Raw genomic sequence first — 20,184 nt, 5'->3', positions numbered from 1 at the left:
GAAAAAAACAAATTCCCTCTGATCTGAGTGCGAAGAAAATAAACTAGATTTCCCACTGCCCATCAGTCAATAATTTTTTCCCACTGACGGACTGAAAAAAAAATAGATTTAGAGGGAAAACCACAGTGTTGGCAGCACTGCTAACCCGTCACTGCACACGAGAAACAGTCAGGTCTCAACCCCTCCTTCAGTTTTGCGGTTAATGAACTGAATGTTATCCGGGTTTCTTTCACTATGGATTCAGCGCAAATTGAGCGTATTCCGAATCTCAGCGCTGAGCAATCTGATGGCATCACGGTGTTCCGAATTTCACCGATGGCTTCACTGATGCTCCACCGGTGTCGCACCGGTGCCATCAGCTTGCAGAGGTGGTGGCAGTCTCCATCAGCCGCCATCAGTGAATCTGATTGGTTCTTGTATAGGGCGGGAATTAGCAGACGAATGACATCGTGCACTGTTGTGTCATGGCGGTGTGTTCTGCTTTAGTTCTGCTGTATTGTTTGTAGTGAGCACAACGTAAAAACAATATGTTAATGGCTTATGAGCGAACATGTCAACGGACCAGTTATTACTACCGGTTCTTTTCTTTGAACGAGATGGCAGTACGGAAATTTCGCAAAATTTTGCTAGCGTAGCACAGACAACAACTTATACAGCCGCCATCACAGCCATCGATCCTTCCATCAGTTTTGTTCCTATTTTCGCTGCAGCGTGACGTCATTGTTGTCCACCGGTCCGGTGAGATTCGGAATACGCTGATTGTTTTCTGCCCACCCCGGCTCTAGTGGATCCGTTACGGTCTCATGCCAGCGTTTTCGTGGTCTTCCCAAATTTCCCCTTCCTCTTGGTGCATAGGCAGGAATTTGTCTAGGCCATCTAGTGCGATTCATCCTTTGGACATGTTTCTTCACTGGAGTCTACGAGTCTATTGCTGAACAAAATGTACTATAGGATCTATTTTTGGTTATTTCAGTATGTCTTCATTTTTACAGTGTTCGAGAAATGAGCATCCCGCTGTTCGTCTCATAAACCTCATTTCAGCTACTGTTAGCCTTTTCTCATCAACTTTTCTCATTCTTCATGCTTCACTGCCGTAACTGGTCCAGTTTGTGTTTCATAGACTTTTAGCCTCGTATGTTTTTGGACTCGGGAGAGTTTGAAGACGGTGTTGATTACTCCAGTGATTTGTATAAATTTTAGCTATTTCCCTTGCCATATCTTCATCAGTAATATAAGATAAATTATTATTATTATTATTATTATTATTATTTTTACTACTACTACTATTATTATTATTATTATTATTATTATTATTATTATTATTATTATTATTATTATTATTATTATTATTATTATTTTGCTTTCATTGAATATTTCCAACATTACATTCTTTGGATGTTGATGAGTATTCTTTGAGCTCATTTCCTTCACTGAAAAATTAGCAGATACGAAATTCGTGCCTTGCAACAAGCGCACTGTTACATTTAATTTTTTTTAGAGACGTTGTGTTACTGTATTTTAAACGATACTTGGTCTCGATACTGAATCCCTTGTTACTCAACTTCCACCCAAAAACTTATCTCTGGCATGATTTCCGTCCACACATCGTTCATGAGGAAATAATTCCACAATTTATTTGTAGGACGAGGCATTTTAGCTGTTTAATCACAACACAACCAACACAATATAATAATTAACTATAGTTAACTACAAATCTCATTCGTCTTGGAGCTTTCAATAAAACGTAATACGGCGAACGCCAGTAGGGGAAGTTATCCCCATCCACATGAAATGTGCATTCGACACAACACTAGCCTAACACGTAGAGTGTGTGGTGGGTTTGTAGGGGAAAAGTGGAAAGGGGTCGTGGGCGGAGCTTAGTATTCGCCGTATTACGTTTGTGCGAGATCGTGCGTATTTGCTTGTTTTCCGCACAGAACCAATACGCGGTAAGTGTGAAATACCATAGGCTATACAGTATTCCCAACGTAACACACATAACAATTTCCCTCTTCTTACCGCTTAAGCGCGACATTCATTTTACTGTTTTAGGCTTTTAACATATTATTTTTAGGGACGTTTAACATAGTAATAATTATAAATTGGAAACTTACCACTGCAATTTCACCTAAATTGCAATGATAATTATTGTTTTTAAATATTTGCAAAAATTAAGTAAAGTCTACTACTCCACGAAACTCATTGCATTCCTGATACAAGTAGCATTAAGGAAGCCGTGAAAAAATCAACGAGATTCCAGATGCCGATGTTATTACGGCAATATGTTATATAAATAATATTGTTAAAATATTAAAATGAAAAATAAATCATTACTGTTTGTTTTAAGTTCGCATTTATAGACTGGGGAAAAAAAAGACAGACGTATATCACGGCCTGCTGGAGTATAGTAAACACAGAAAATATTTTACAGCAACAATGTTGAAGAAAGATATTTTGGTGTTCCGAAGTTGGCGTCATTAAACAGAAACCAACATGGAGATTTCATTGCAAATAATTAGAAATTCCTTTTTCAGGTATGTAATAAACGATCTTTCGCGCAAAATAATGTACGATACACGAGCGGTATGTTTGTTTTCATGTTCTCGGAAATTAAAAAAGCTCAACTACGTTTCGCTTTTTCAATCTTTTCCTCGACCATGAAAACGTCAACATACCGCTCTTGTAACGTATATTACTATTTTACCCCTATTTATATCGATAGTATCACAACGTCCCTATGTGTGCAACAAACATTACTGTGTGAATGTTTGATGCAATTTATTTGCTACTTTCTTGTGTTCAGAAATCATGACATTTACATCAATGACCTACACGAAGCTCTTTGCTGTTCTAACTGCTGCTTTGTGTCACTGACCAGCAGAAATAAAAAATCAACAACTTAAAGAAGTAATAATGTTTTATTTTAAATCTTCAATATAAGCCTTGCAAACATTATTGTGGACGTCCTTCTAATTCAGAACTTCTGATGCGGAATTTTGCTGAAGCGTCTAATCCAATTCCTAAGGCTAGATACTTTCAAGAATTGCATTGGAGCCCCTCCTGTGCAGTTCGCAGCACCACCACTAGACATCAAGCCCCACTGGACATTTCCCACCATCATGGGCCCTCCAGAGTCGCCCTTTGAACAAAAAACGGTTAAAAAATGCGAAGAAAATAATGCATCTTGCTATTTCACAATTTTCTACTTCCTTAAGAATTTTAGTTTCTCTTCTAGATAGGTTCTAATAAATTGGGGAAAACAAGAAGAAATGCTAATTTATGCATTTAAATATGCAAAATGAAAATATATAGGGTAAATTAGGGTCTGTTAGACAGTTGGGCATGTTGGACACTTTGTACTTTAACGTGTTACCTCGCCACTTGTGGGCACCACATTCTGCTAGAAGTCAATGACGGAAGTAACCACGAATGGGGCTACTTCCGTCATTGACTTCTAGCGGAATGTGGTGCCCACAAGTGACGAGGTAACACGTTAAAGTACAAAGTGTCCAACATGCCCGACTGTCCAACAGACCCTAATTTACCCTATGCATTTAAAAGCGCAAAAGGTCGAAATATGCATTTTGCAAAATAAAGTTGTATTCATTTCGACATAAAAACCATGATCGGCAAAGATCCACTTCTATTTTTCAATATGCCAAATGCAATTGCATGAAGTTCCATGGTCTACTTATGACTAAATATATAACACTTACGAGATAGAGTATGAAAATAGTACATTATGCAACGAGCCTATAATGATAGTAATTAAGACGCAAGTATGTTTGTTTATGATACGAGCGCAAGCGAGTTTCATAATTTTCATAAGAGCGTCTTAATTACCATTATAGGCAAGTTTCATACGACTTTTTATGCTCGACCATATTTCTAACTTGAAATTATTCACAAGTATTTATTTTATTTGTATCTGACAGAAGATCGGAAGTGACCTTGTTCATAGCTCGTGAATTGTAAGATGTGCGCAGACGCGAAAGTATTGATTTTTTCCGAGGAACAATAATGTCATTGACCTTGATGTAATGCAGAGAATGTATAACCTGGAAATTGATTTAGAATTGAAAAACGAGATGGCAAATTGAATTTATTTGAATATTATTTACAATTAACGCTAATTATTATAGTAACAGAACATAACCTTCTGCGACAGTATTGGATTTCCAGCCCCCGTGACGTTTCCCTCGTCTTTCGATTGCATATCCGAGAATAATCGAAAATCTGAACTTTAATGAATAAGTGTACTTTAATGGCATGCATTAAAGGACTGCTATCAGGTGTATAATTACTACATTTCGGCATGGTCGAGCATAAAGTATATTGTAATACTACTGTAGAAAGGCATCCATTGCACATCTTAGTGTCATTAGTTGCAACCCGAAGTACATCCTGATTGCATATATACAAGAATTTCAATGTGATTTTCTACACGTAGGTGAAATTCTGTTTTTATCCCACCAGTGTCGTTACGTTCTATGCGTTTAATGGTTCAGAGAACCCCAAGGAAAAAGAAGAAAAAACAATTTAACTGTTTAAATAAATGTATTTATAATTTACAGTATCATTCTTTGTTTCTTGCTCATCTTTAATAAGTTTACTTGTGGCTCTGATGTATTTTTGTCGTATGAAAACCTATGAACCGCAGAGATCGAATACATGCGTACTAGGTTCAATTTATCCTCTGAACCTGGCCGAGCCAGCTTCTGGAATTGCTTGCGCGGCGAAAGGTAAGGAGGGAATACTGCAGGGGAAACGTGTGCATGCGCTGGTAAATAGATAGCCGCCACGCTATGGCGCAAACGTAAGAATGGTCGTTCTTAGTGTTTTCGTCTTAATACATTCATCTGTGAGTGTGACCAGTGTTCGTTTCCAAAGAAAATGAATAGTGTTCAATATATTTCACAAACAAATTTTTCAGTTTTATTCTTGGAAGGCAAGTGTAAAATAAAGAAACTTGGAAGGCCGTTACCTAAACTTGATTCAAAGCAAGCACAAACAAGCTGAGGTAAGACATTTTGCAGGGCTTTAATATAAAAATACAGGGACATCATTTTATTTTTACTAACATTTTTAATATTAACTTGGCTATACCTCTGGATCAACGTCGTTTGCTACCCCTTCCACGACTGAAGTTCGATGATACTGGCGTAATATACAAACAAATCACTTTACTAGGTATAGGAGGGAAGAAAAGTAGTTCATCCATTTACATAAACTAGGAAATATCGCGCTTTTGAGTTTGATAATTTTCATTAGGTCTTTGTTTAATCAAAATACAGTACTGTATTAACAATGAGTGTTTTTACTCACGAACTGAGCTGTCCATGTGGACGTATTCATTATGCACTGTACTGTCTACACCACATTAGCGTACAATATAGAGAATGAAATTAAATTGAAAAAAAAAACCATAATATGGATATTTAAACACATTTTTTAAAATGGTGGCCGTTCATTTCGACACAGGTTTCAGTTCTAATGTGCATATTATCGCACTATAGATTATTGTACCTAATCCCAATTACCAGTTTCGTCCTTCGTACTAGTAACTCATGTTGAAATAATTCTGTACCTACTCTATAAAAGAGTACCTTACGTACTGTAAATTCAATCTTCACTTCTGCCCGATCCGAAAAGATAAAATTACTCAGACATACTATCTACTGTCCGTCCGAGTGGTTATGTCGTAGGGTCGTAGAAAGGAGGGAAATCACGTGACAGTTAATTACTTAACGAGGCCCTTTTATTTAAGTTATTATAAACAGTTGCATAATATTACGTAGATGTCTAATTACTAACAGAAATTAATGTTCTCAGAAAAGAGCTAAGACAGCCTAACCACTAGCTGGCGAATAAAAGCTGGTGGGGGGAAACCGGGATACGACGTAGGCAAATGGACGACAGTACCTGTGCGAAAATGATTCAATATTTAAAGCTCTTTCGTCACTGGAAAACGCGAACATATTTTTGGAACGTACTGTTTATTATAACTGTAAGGTTATATGCGGTCTTGCATCTGTCTGCAAGACGGTTGAACTTCATTAGTAGAGGGGGTGGGAGTGAAGTACATTCAAAAACTCAGATAGAATAAAAATTGAAGTAAAAATTAAAAGATGTCCCTGTATATGATATAGGCTAAAGAGATATGTTAATATAAACATTTAGGCCCATATTTTCGCCAGTATGACTGACGGCAATATTTCCCATGGCTACTACTGTTACTCTTATCTAGATCTATATTGTAAAGCACGTTATTCAACTTACGAAGCATGTATCAACTGATATGTCAGCACCGACGGCACATATACTTCTCTTAAACGTCAGCCACGCTCGTCTGCACTCATCATTTTCTATGGTCACCACGTCTAATGCTTGCAGCAGTAACGGGAGTACTTTTTGTGGTATAGCCTGTGGACAGAAAACACACAACTTCATTACTACGCACTTCTAATTCTGAAATATTCGGCCACACAATAATGGTTACACATTTGATTATGGTGGGTTGAGTTGTTTTTATTTGAGATGAATAGAAGACAGAAAGTAATCAGTAATATATTCTCCTAGATACTATCTATGACTCTCTCTCTCTGACAGTGCTGGGGTATTGCTTTCTTTGTTAGGACTCAGCCACTCCTTTCTTTTTTATGTTTACATAAAGTCACCATTTTTCAACACCAGTAACAATCTTGGATAGGAATGGTTGATGTTGCTCACGAGCTAACCGATGACGAGCAAGCAAATAAACACAATGGCACAATGGCGCAGTTGGTATAGCGCTAGCCTTGTGCGCTCGAGTTTGCGGGTTCGATCCCGGCCCAGATCGATGGCATTTAAGTGTGCTTAAATGCGACAGGCTCATATCAGTAGATTTACTGGCATGTAAAAGAACTCCTGCGGGACAAAATTCCGGCACATCGGCGACTCTGATATAACCTCTGCAGTTGCGAGCGTCATTAAATAAAACATGATTTTAAAAAATTGATTTTCGACACACGACCAACGAATAACATTTACCGAAATTTAAAGGAATTATGAATGAACTTAAAGTTACATTGTACGGAAGATTTGTTAATATAAGTATTACTCCACACAAAATAATGACTTTGGAAATAGAAGTTACCAACCGGAGTGAAGAGTGCATGCGAGGTGAAGGAAATCACACGCTAATTTATATCATTACTACTTTAATTTACTAGTATATAATTTTGAAGAATATTGACGATTCCTCAGATTGAAACCTTCGAAAATGTTACCTAAAATGTAACTTAAAATAATTATGTTTTTGTCTGTAAAAAAAGTTGGATAGTCATCGGTTTATTATGACATATTGTACACAAATTGAGGCACGATATTTTTAGTTGGTTATTTAGCGACGCTGTATCAACTGCTCGGTTATTTAGCGTCGATAGAATTGGTGATAGCGAGGTGCTATTTGGCGAGTTGTCGCCAAGGATTCGCTGTAGATTACCTGATATTCGCCTTATGATTGGGTAAATTCTCGGAAAAAAACCGAACTAGGTAATTAGCGCAAGCGGGAAACGAATCCACGGACGAGCGCAGCTCCGGATCAGTAGGCAAGCGCCTCTGCCGACTGAGCTACGCCGGTGGCTGAAACGATCTTACGATTACATCTTAAATAAAGTACTTGATATAATAACACAAACCTGGCTCAAACCCCAGCCGATGGCGACAGCTCTTGTACCAAGTCTTATCCTTTCATTGAACCTCGGCAATACAATTGGCTGGACTGCAGCGTTGAATTCAAAGGGCTGGGAAACCTACAGAGAAATAGATCACCACAGCTGTTACAACAATACAGTAAATAACATGAAGTACCATATTAGTTATAGTTACGTCATATTGTCGCAGTGATTGATTTAAGTACTCGTATTTCATAAAACGTCTGTCTAAACGCAGATGTTACTCACTGTCGACATTCTTCAGTGGATAGATACTGTAGATGAGTGCTGCCTTTTTTTTAATCCCTCGCCTTTCGACTGAAGATTTATTCCTCCAGTTCGAGATTACTAATGCTAGTCATTATTGCCAACTCAGCTATTTTATATCTATAGTCCCGTCGCTCTAATTTCCGGCAGCAATCACGTTGCAGATCGGCTACATTTAAACGTGTGCGTCTTGTGATTCGCTGATGAAGACATTATGAATTTCCTAAGGCTCGATAAATACTTAATATAATCGCCCGCCATTTTGGCTCTTTCGTTGGCGTTCGCAGAAAGCACACGAGGACGTTATTTGCCGCACAAATTTTTGCTGAATTACAGTCCGTTTGATTTATTATCATAGGAGCTACGACATGATAATATTTAAAGGTACGGCAAATAGATTCTTCGTCTGGTAGCTCGGCAACGAAAGAACAAAAATGGCGAACGATACTACCTACATAGACTTTATAGAGCCTTCACTTCCTAAGACGTAAGCAAAGAGGAGGAGTCACGCCGGGAATAACAGCGTCGCGACTATAGATCTGGTGTTTTTTTTTAACAACGATCTCCAACGTATTTTGCGTTTGAGCGACTATACTCTGTTTTTCATAAAGGAGAAAGCTTCCCACTGAAATTTCGAAAGTCTACCATACCCCACTTCGAGGCGGGGCTACTCTATAGCAGGTTTCAGTACTAAATTGACAAAAACAAATTGAGGGGGTGGCTGTAAATGGGCAACACAGGCCCATGTGCCTTTTTTTCCGCCCATCAATTTAAATAAATCGCCATATTACGTTCTATACATCAATGTAACATAATCATATTTCTCTACACGACTGCGAAAGGCAAGGGTCCATAAGAGACCTGGAACTTACTGAAACAGGCATATAAAGTGCGTTCATAATCTCTGCAATTTTTGTTGCAAAATATTAACACCAGAGGTCATGAGTACAGTTTAAACGAAGTAGTGCATAGCTGTTTCCTGAATATTGTTAAATTCTATGTGTTGTAGCAAAATACTGGTGAGTACTAAATATGTACTGTAATTAAAATTCAACTACATAATTAATGCATAATTAGTAATTTATGAAGAATAAATATACTGATTAATGTTTTATGAAAATAATATAGAATGCATTAATTCAGAAATTAAAATTTATTTTACGGGAAATAGAAATAGTTTTTCAGGAGGATTACTCAAATGAATCATGCAATCATTCTGTGCAGACTGGTGAAAGAAAGGCTGTAAGAATAGAATCTAAAGGTAAAAAAAAATAGCAAGAAATTATTAAGCATATTTGACATGCATATAATATTAAAATCATTCCAATTTCTGATTATCAACACGCGATTAAGAGTCAAAAAGTGAAGACATTCAAGATTTATATCAGTTTATTGATGAAGAAAGGACCGTAGACATTTCAGGTACAGAAGGGTAAGAAGTAATGTCTGATAATGTAAAATAATGGTTATAGTATACTCCATGCTCTTGTTAATTTATTCACTCTTGTGTTTTGTGCTTCTTGTATACTCAACTATTAGGTGCTTAATTCGTACCTTTCGTAGTTGGGCAGAGAAAGGGCACATACCGCTAATGTTTGTAATATTGTTTTACCACTTTAATGTATGCTAATCCAATAAACAAATATACAATAATTGAAAAAGGTTCAAGTAACAAATTATGGGATGTAAGATCATGTTTATATTTATTTTTATATTGGTCGACTTGGTTGGCAAGTTGGTATAGCGCTGGCCTTCTATGCCCAAGGTTGCGGGTTCGATCATGGGCCAGGTCGATGGCATTTAAGTGTGCTTAAATGTGACAGGCTCATGTCAGTAGATTTACTGGCATGTAAAAGAACTCCTGCGGGACAAAATTCCGGCACATCCGGCGACGCTGATATAACCTCTGCAGTTGCGAGCGTCGTTAAATGAAACATAACATTTAACATTTTATTTTTATTTCTCTGAAGAGAAAATAAAACTTGAAAGCTCTATAACTCAAAACATTGTTTCTGCTTATGTGCCTTTTTTCCAGCCACCCCTTCAATTCAAGCAAAGTAATATATTAACAAAAAAATAGAGAAATACACTAAAAATAATTTCATCTAAATATAACGGGTTTTCTTAATTCCCACTCTGGTTGAGTAGAAGAGAAGGCCCTGGTTGAGTGGAAGAGAAGGCCCTGGTTGAGTGGAAGAGAAGGCCCTGGTTGAGTGGAAAAGAAGGCCGAATGGCCTTAACTCTGGCAGTTAAAATAAACCATTATTATTATTATTATTATTATTATTATTATTATTATTATTATTATTATTATTATTATTGTTCTTAAAAATTCTTTACTTCTTTTTCTCCTCATATATTTGGACTCAGTCCTGATTTTTCATCCACTGCTGCTTTTACTGACATTAGTTGTGTAACTTTTAATTTTCCTTCCATCGTTTTGAAGGTCGTCCCAGAGGTCTTGAAGTAGCCCACCAATGTTGAGTAACTATTAGCGTGCCTGACCGTGAAACGAGCGAGCTAGATTTCAATTCTTTGTTGGGACAAGTTACCTGGATCTGGTTTTTTCCTAAGTTTTCCCTCAACCCATTAAGAGCAAATGCTGGATTAATTTAGGCGCTGAATCCTGGACTCATTTCGCTGGCATTATCACCTTCATCTCATTCAGACGCTGGATAACAATAGCAGTTGGTAAAGCGTCGTAAAATAACCAGTTAGAAAAGCCTTAATGTATTTCTCTTTTTTACTCATGGCGATCTTCGATAGACGACCATCACTAGACCGCAGATTTTTAGGTCCTAAAAATGTGTTTTAGTGCCTAAATAAGTTCTTGTAGTACCCTATTCCAGGCTTTATAAAACATATAATAGGCTCTAAAAGTATAGGATAGGAAAACACAACAGATATTTTTAAAAATATCCACAATCTTGAATGAAATGTAATTGTAAATAACGTGTTTAAAAAACTGAAATTAACTAGATTACAATCAGATCTAGACTAAAGAAGGATAACAAAGAACGTTCAAGTGTTCTAGGAAGATCCTATCAAACAGATATACAGTAGAGCACATCCCATCTCCTCTTATTACTGATTGACAAGGTTCTCCATAACGTATAAACTCAACGGCGGGAAGTTTTCTTCGGTATAGAAAACAGAGTATAGCTATGAAACAATTGTTTAATTAAGAAGACAGAATTGATTAAGTAAATTGTAACCTGGACACAGATTTTCGTGTTAATCTCCATACGCCAGTAGTTTATTTGATATTAGATTATGTTTATTGTAATACATTATATTATTTATTGACTAATTTATTAGCAGAAGTTTTCGACTGCTGATCCGGATTTGCAACCGTCGTGAGTTTGATTGGGCTGATTTCCTGTGTTTTTCTCAAAGATGTAGAAAATTGAACCCTGTGCAATAGCAATGCAACGACAATATTAATGGACGTAAGAATAACATAATTAATTACGTACAATAAAATTATTAAGAAACGTTAGATAACTTATTTGCAAAAAAGTGTGAAAGGGATAAATTCTGCCTTGAAAAGCAAGGAAAACACTTCTAGCAATTCACTGTGATGAATAATCTTACTAATAATTTTTAATTCAATTATTCAGAAGTCCGATATCAATTATATCTAATTGCAACAATTCCTAGATTGGTCAAAGGAGAGTATAAATTTGTTTCAAAGCTGGAATCGTGCTACCAACGTAACAGCGGTTGCCAGTGGCATATGCTCAGGCCGCTTCATAGCAGACAGAGTTTGTGTACGCACTGTATAGAAACTCACATCCATGATTCCGATGTCGAATGCAGAGTCTCCCGTGGTTTTGTATTGAGGATGCATCTTCAAGCAGCTTACTTTTCGTTCAATAATGTTTGTTTCACCCCAATAGTAGAATCCAGCAATCACGAGCCATTGGTCACACGACCTTGAAGAGAGAAAGCACACGAGTGAACATTTCTTTGAGCTTCATAGAATGAGTTAATGTGGGGTATTGTAAGTTCCCCTAATTCAGAAGGGTATACAATTTCATCAATATAAATTCCGTTAAAAATGGAACCGGTAAATTGTTGGACACATGTAAATTCTCCTAAGACCAGAACTATTTAATATTACCCAGAGGACATCACGAAGTGTTTTTGGATGTCCCGCAAGAATTATTTCAGTTTTCCTTTCATCAATGATTTCTCATTTACTTATTTAAGGCTATGAAATATTATTATTACTTACTTACTTATTACCTACTTACTGGCTTTTAAGGAACCCGGAGGTTCATTGCCAACCTCACATAAGCCCGCCATTGGTCCCTATCCTGAGCAAGATTAATCCATTCTCTATCATCATATCCCACCTCCCTCAAATCCATTTTAATATTATCCTCCCATCTACGTCTCGGCCTCCCTAAAGGTCTTTTTCCCTCCGGCCTCCCAACTAACACTCTATATGCATTTCTGGATTCGCCCATACGTGCTACATGCTCTGCCCATCTCAAACGTCTGGATTTAATGTTCCTAATTATGTCAGGTGAAGAATACAATGCGTGCAGTTCTGTGTTGTGTAACTTTCTCCATTCTCCTGTAACTTCATCCCTCTTACCCCAAATATTTTCCTAAGCACCTTATTCTCAAACACACTTAACCTATGTTCCTCCCTCAAAGTGAGAGTACAAGTTTCACAACCATAAAGAACAACCGGTAATATAACTGTTTTATAAATTCTAACTTTCAGATTTTTTGAGAGCAAACTGTATGATAAAAGCTTCTCAACTGAATAATAACACGCAATTCCCATATTTATTCTGTGTTTAATTTCCTCCCTAGTATCATTTATATTTGTTACTGTTGCTCCAAAATATTTGAACTGCTCCACCTCTTCAAAAGATAAATTTCCAATTTTTATATTTCTATTTCGTACAATATTCTCGTCACGAGACATAAACATATACTTTGTCTTTTCGGGATTTACTTCAAAACCTATCTCTTTACTTGCTTCCAGTAAAATTTCTGTGTTTTCCCTAATCGTTTGTGTATTTTCTCCTAACATATTCATGTCATCCGCATAGACAAGCAGCTGATGTAACTCGTTCAATTCCAAACTCTCTCTGTTAACCTGAACTTTCCTAATGGCATACTCTAGAGCAATGTTAAAAAGTAAAGGTGATAGTGCAGCTCCTCCTTGCTTTAGCCCACATTGAATTGGAAACGCATTATTATTATTATTATTATTATTATTATTATTATTATTATTATTGTATATATTTTTTTCCTGAATTGCTATCATTTTTATATTTGCTGTTGTTCTCATACTGAGAGGAAGAGAAGGCCTTACGCCCTTAACCCTGCCAATATAAATAAATAAATAAATAAAATTACAAAACATGCAGGACATTTTCCTGGCGCACCTCCACTTTTCTTCGCCAGTCTTCAGAGAACGTTCAAAGTAAGACTTGTAAACTCCAGCACGTTCGCTGGTCGTTAAACGTTTTTCACTCGGTTACCCCATTCTCTCGTTTTATTGACAGTTGACAATGCATTGAGCAACCTAACATGAAATTTATGAAAGTCTGTTGTCGATATATTTCAGTCATGTCAAGGACACAGGCAAGGTTACGAACTGTTGTCTGTCAGATTGCACATTCCAAACCCTGTTAAGTTAAGTTAATAATAGGCTATACATAGCCCTACTTGGATATGCACAATCACGAATTCCCAGTATACAACAAAAACGGTAAAAATCACTTACGTTCCGATAATACAGTGAGCTGCAGTGAGCACCTTATACTGGTTGATAATCGAGCCCGTACACTTCCTATATCCATTTAATAAAAGAGCCACCTGGAATAATAAATAATAAAAATGCGTTACCAGTACGAACTTGACAGATACTTCGTCATTGTATGTCCAGCACGTTTCGAAAGAGTTCTGTTAGTTTATCAAGCTGCGAATAATACCACAATTGAATCGGTGAGATATAAAAGGAAAACATTTCACTTTTAGATCATTTCAAACAGAGATAGCCATATTGTTCCTCAAGGGTACCCATGAGTGAATTTTGAAGAAAATCTCCCAAAAATCATAATTTTGTTTTTTGACATTATGAAGTACACGGACATCATTTTATTTTTACTTCAATTTTTATTGTACCTGAATTTTTTTAATTACTTCACTCCCACCCCTTCTACTAATGAAGTTCCAACTATCCTCCACACAGAACCAAGGCCGCATATACAGAGTGATTTATATAGAAATGACACATTTCTTTCAGTAATTATTTCAAAACGAATTGTGCTAGCGACAACTTATTATACCTAAAATGTAGAGGAATTTTGGGAGATTATTTACCTCTATAGCAAATGTTGTCCGGCGTTGTCAAATCCGGAGATCCCGGTGGCCACAGGTTCCTGGAAATTATTCGGTCGTCACATAACCGGATAAATGGAACCATGCTTCATCTGTGAACCATGTGATGGACAATATGGCAGGATTTTGCACAATGAACGTCTGAAACCAACGACAATAATTCAATCTTTTATCCTTATCTGGTTCCTGTAGCTGATGAACAACCGTAACCCTATATGGCTTTAGGATCTCTGACACATTGAGTAGGTGTACCCTGTCTCCTGCGACAAACGTCTTAATGATTTTTTGGGTGACTGCTCCAGTCGTGCTCTTACGTCAACAACAACCGTGGGAAGCCTAGATGAACGATGCTTGCCCCTTTCACTCACCAGAGATCCAGTTGTTTCCAATTTGTTTACCAGTCCCAGTATTGTGTTTCTTTTGGGAGGATTGCGAACACCAAAATCTCTCTGGTATGCCCTTTGAGTAGCTGTAATTGAATTCGTAATCCAGTATTGCTTCACAAGGAAGAGTCGTTGATTTAATGGGTACTGCATTTTCACGTTGACACAAAATGTCGAAAACAGCTGCCAACAATAGGAATAAAACATAAACATCTGCGCATCTAGTGACAAGGAATCGAAACTACAGAACATTCTGCTGTTGGTTTCAGACGTTCATTGTGCAAAATCCTGCCATATTGTCCATCACATGGTTCACAGATGAAGCATGGTTGCATTTATCCGGTTATATGACGACCGAATAATTTCCAGGAACCTGTGGCCACCGAGATCTCCGGATTTGACAACGCCGGACAACATTTGCTATAGAGGTAAATAATCTCCCAAAATTCCTCTACATTTTAGTTATAATAAGTTGTCGCTAGCACAATTCGTTTTGAAACAATTAATGAAAGAAATGTGTCAGTTCTATATAAATCACTCTGTAGTAAACAGTACTGAGTTAGTGAGTATAACACGTTCCAGAAATATGTGAGTGGGTGGGTGGATGGATGGATGGATGGATGGATGGATGGATGGATGGATGGATGGATGGATGGTTGGTTGGTTGGTTGGTTGGTTGGTTGGTTGGTTGGTTGGTTGGTTGGTTGGTTGGTTGGTTGGTTGGGTGGTTGGTTGGTTGGTTGGTTGGTTGGTTGGTTGGTTGGTTGGTTGGTTGGTTGGTTGGTTGGTTGGTTGGTTGGTTGGTTGGTTGGTTGGATGGATAGATAAAAAATTAATGCTTACCACAAATGGGAACTCATTCTGCGTGGCGTTCCTACCACGAACTATTCTTGGTTGTAATGGATTTTGTGTTTCTTCTGCTGAACTGAAATCTGTAAATACATTCCAGACAACAACAAATGCTGTAAGCGTCAAACATCTATTATACAAGAGGTCAGACAATATTAATTATTCCAGAGGTTAGACAATATTAATGGAGAAGTAAACACGTGGAATGAAATTTCGGGATGGGAGCACTATAGCCTAGCACAGCGACCTGTTGCGCTAGCTCTCAAGCTAGGTGCATTCCCAAACTCACACCGGCTGACTACATTAAGGTTCGCTGCTTACCCAGGTTTCGAGCAGGCAACCCCACCCCCCTCTTCACTAAGCCAGCCCCCTCCGTGTATCGCCAGCCGGCGAACGGGGAATGTTATGGAATGATGACGAAATGGAGAAATGTTGACAGATTGATGTAGATGCCTAATATGGAGGAAAATGGGAGAACCTCGAGAAAACCCCAACTGCGACCTGTCCACCACAAGTATCACTATGTTCGAGACCTGACCGGGACTCGAACTCTGGTCGCCTTCGTGACAGGTCGGAGGTTTGACCACTCAACCACCGCAGGGATAAATAAACTCGAGTACGGGAGCCTACAAGTGCAAAGGTGATGGCTGTAAAGTGTTTATTCGTTTCATCTCCGGTCAATGCTGGTTTGGAGAAGGAACGCAGATAGTATAAACCCGAGAGAGGAAAAGTTAAAGGAGAAAGAATAAGGACAGAAAGAAAGCTAGAAAATAAAATAAAACTGTAAATGTTGAACAATATTGCAATGGGGGAAGAATGAACAGGGGAGATGGTAGAAGAGCAATTGATGAAAAAAAGAAAGTAGTAAAGAGATTAAGAAAGGAAATGTAGAAGGAAAGAGTCGAGGAAAGAGAAAGGAGTTGAAAACAATGAAAGAAAAAAGGAAGTTCGAGTAAAAAAAGCTAAAGGAGTGAATTATTCTTTCGCCAATGTTTGGGGAAATAAGTTAAGGGAAGAGATGAAGTTAGAAAGAAAAGAATGAGATAATTATAATATAAATAATAATAATAATAATAATAATAATAATAATAGTAATAATAAAATAATAATATTGTTTATTGCCAGAAAAATACAATGCAAAGGAGTTGTAAATTAACAAAACTCCAACACTCCCCTGAAAGTGTGCGTTCTCGTGTTACATACAGATTGGCCCAGAATTCACGTGACATTTAATAATATTACTAATATAAACTCTAGAGTGCATTGCTATATAATCAATCAATCAATCAATCAATCAATCAATCAATCAATCAATCAATCAGCTGTCAATAAACCATCATTTTGCCATTCAATGTGTGTGTGTTTTTTTGCATTTTAATGGGTAGTGACTTTTGGGCCATTCTGTATATAAATTTAAAAAATTCACATAATTATTGTAATTTTTCAAATTTCTGAAAAAAAAAAAACATCACAACCCACTCTAACATACGTAAATTATTCTAGTTACCAGAAGTAAATTATATTTGTAAGTTGGGTAAAAGAATTAATTTAAATGTATTTATTTAATTGTTTGTTTATTTATTTACTTATTTACTTACTTACTTCCTTACTTGTTTATTTATTTATTTTTTAATTTTTTGTTTGTTTATTTATTTATTTTTTAATTGTTTGTTTGTTTATTCATTTATTTAGTTGTTTGTTTATTCACAAATAAATTTACAAAGAATGCAGAATGATGTTATTCTAATTACTGCTGGATACTATTTTGAAACCGTAATAAAAAATAAGCGTTAATAAAATGTCAGAAGTTGCCGCCTACACGCTTCGCCGTGGGGATCAGAGCTTCCATGCTTTGTAGCCCCAGCATAGCAGTAGATGCGATTACCATCAGGCTCCAGTCGTCTTTCCTCTCGCTAAATTCTTATTCCTTAATTTTACAGGAGGCTGGACTCGTCCAATTTAATTGTTTATTTTGCTGTGTTAGACGCAAATGTATTTACGTTATCCCACAACAAGTATTGTTGGATCAAATACAATTTCAACCTGTTTTTCAATTTCATGAGGAGATGAAAATGTTCTTCTGTCAAGACGAATTTGAGATTAGGTGCCACCCGGCTACTTTTCTCGGTTGCAAAGAAAAAAATTAAAATACACATGACACTCTCCACATATCTGTATTTTGTATGGTAATGATGGAACTATGTATGAACTAAAAATAGATTTTATAAATAAGTGTCCCACAACTACACAACAATTAACATAACAGAGCGAGTTGGCTCAGACGGTAGCGTTTGAGAGTCGCATTCGGGAGGTCCCAGGTTCAAACCCCGTGGCCGACCAAATTGACTGGAGATTTTCATGGTTTTCCTGTTATAAAGGCAAATGCTGGATTGGAAATCTACTTGCTGTGATTCATCACCACCTCAGTCACCAATATCATAAACATTAATCAAAATATATAATCCGTTACATGAACACAAGCCATCTACAACACGCAATAGAAACAGGAACTCGACAATAGTAATAATAAAGGGCTACTGGTATACCCACAGATCCTAAACACGCGATATGACCACACATGTTAAAACGTGTATAAGAATCTTAACAAAAAAATAATAACATCAGTAAAATCTTCATACCTGGATTTATGCACAAAGCAAGAAGTAGGATATATTGCTTCATGTCTGTCTGTCCTCAAGAAGTATTATAAGGAATTATAATTAGTACTTATTTCTGCAATTTCAGTTATATCCATGTTCAAGACATAATTAAGTTTAATGTGTACTGCATGTTATTTCATCATCGTTAATTGATTTTAAATTTACGATCACCATTAAAATGTGATTTGATATATGTCACTCAGAAAGAACAGTTTACGTCCATCAATGCTCGTGGTTAATGTAAGGTCGTATTTTAATAGAAATGAAATATTGGAATTTAAATAATTGATTGTACATCTGCTGCATTAGTTACTGAGGATTTCATTCTGTCGTTTCCTTCTATATATATATATATATATATATATATATATATATATATATAAAAGGTAAAGGTATCCCCGTAATATGCCATGAAGGCACTTGGGGGGCATGGAGGTAGAGCCCCATGCTTTCCATGACCTCGGCACGAGAATGAGGTGGTGTGGTCGGCACCACGCTCTGACCGCCTTTTACCCCCGGGAAAGACCCGGTACTCAATTTTTATAGGAGGCTGAGTGAACCTCGGGGCCGTTCTGAAAGTTTGGCAACGAGAAAAAAAAAAAAAAAATATATATATATGCTACAGGCTATGGTTCAATACCCAGCGGGGAATGGAATTTATTTTCTTGTATATGGATGTCTGTGTTCTTTGTTTCGTATTTTCGTGTGACGAGCACGAAGCCCTACCTCATGTCCTTGGCTTTTCTCAGATGACGATCTCCTCCGAAATACCAGGCATCATTTGATGAGGCACAAAATAGTATCCGCCATCAAGATCAACAACAGCAACCTTGAGGATTATGAAGAAGTCCATTGTATCGCTTCCAATGGGAGTTATACACAAGTAGACATAAGTGCTATTGACCGCAATGAGAGGATAGGGTACATTTTGGATCAAACAATACGATTTGAGCCCTGCAGTGACCAGCGTTTGAAAGTCGACAAACAGGAGAAACAGATTTATGAACTAACATGTAACTTGTTAAAAATTATCACTGGAGACAATTGAAATTACAGGACTATTCACTGGAAGCCGGGGAACTATAACAAAATGTTTCTTTTGTAAATTCTGTGAACGACTTAATTTTCCGAGAAGAATTCATAACAAAATTGCCCTTGTGGTCCTTAAGTCATCTATTCAGATTTTATTTATATAACATCAGCACATAATTTATTATGTACCATAGTTGTTCATTTTATTGTATTAATAGTATCACTTGCTGGACTTCTATTGGCCAATGGCTGTTGTCCAGCATAATTAAAATAAAATAAAATAAATTAAATTAAATTAAACTAAACTAAACTAAATTAAATAAATTAATAAAAATAAAATAAATAAATAAATTGAAATAAAATAAATGAATTAAATAATTAAAATAAAATAAATGAATTAAATAATTAAAATAAAATAAATAAATAAATCAATTCGCTTTCATTGAATATTTCCAGCATTAAATTACTTGGATATTCATGAGTGTGCCTTGAGTTCATTTCCTTCACTGAAAAATTAGCAGATACGAAATTATTGTCTTGCAAAAAGAGCAAGTTACACTTAAGGACGTTGTGTTACTGTAATTTAAGCGATACTTGGTATCGATACTGAATCCCATTTTACTCAACTTACACACAAAAACTTTTCTCTGGCATGATTTCCGTCCACACATCCTTCATGAGGAAATAATTCCACAATTTACTTGTAGGAGGAGGCATTTTAGCTGCTTAATCACAACACAACCAAAACAACACAATAACTAACTGTGATTAACTACAAATCTGATTCGTCTTCGAGCTTTCAATACTTTTGTTTCGATGTACCGGTAGCTATTTCTCTATCCATACCAGTAATTATATCGAAAATCCAATATCGAATCCAATTATAGTCGGCATACATTAGCAAGTAAAGTATCGATACCTACTTATATCGAT

The 20,184-nt window shown here is 36.6% G+C and overlaps 2 protein-coding genes across 4 annotated transcripts in view; one reads left to right on the top strand and one right to left on the bottom strand.

Moving 5' to 3' along the window:
* Window positions 1-20,184, top strand: part of BBS9 (Bardet-Biedl syndrome 9) — a 399,441-nt gene that overhangs the window by 197,174 nt on the left and 182,083 nt on the right. The gene's annotated exons all lie outside the window — the stretch shown is intronic.
* On the bottom strand, window positions 2,975-15,629 carry LOC138692763 (trypsin-7-like). The gene is made up of 6 exons (XM_069815956.1): window positions 15,554-15,629; window positions 13,711-13,802; window positions 11,755-11,896; window positions 7,680-7,793; window positions 6,280-6,423; window positions 2,975-3,139 (listed from the first exon to the last, which is right to left on the bottom strand). The coding sequence occupies exons 3-6, from the start codon at window positions 11,809-11,811 to the stop codon at window positions 2,975-2,977; spliced, it is 480 nt and encodes a 159-aa protein (XP_069672057.1). The 5' UTR covers window positions 11,812-11,896; window positions 13,711-13,802; window positions 15,554-15,629.

Source organism: Periplaneta americana, chromosome 17 (assembly GCF_040183065.1).
Source record: "Periplaneta americana isolate PAMFEO1 chromosome 17, P.americana_PAMFEO1_priV1, whole genome shotgun sequence".
Lineage (NCBI taxonomy): Eukaryota > Metazoa > Arthropoda > Insecta > Blattodea > Blattidae > Periplaneta > Periplaneta americana.
This window is presented reverse-complemented; position numbering and strand designations above follow the sequence as displayed.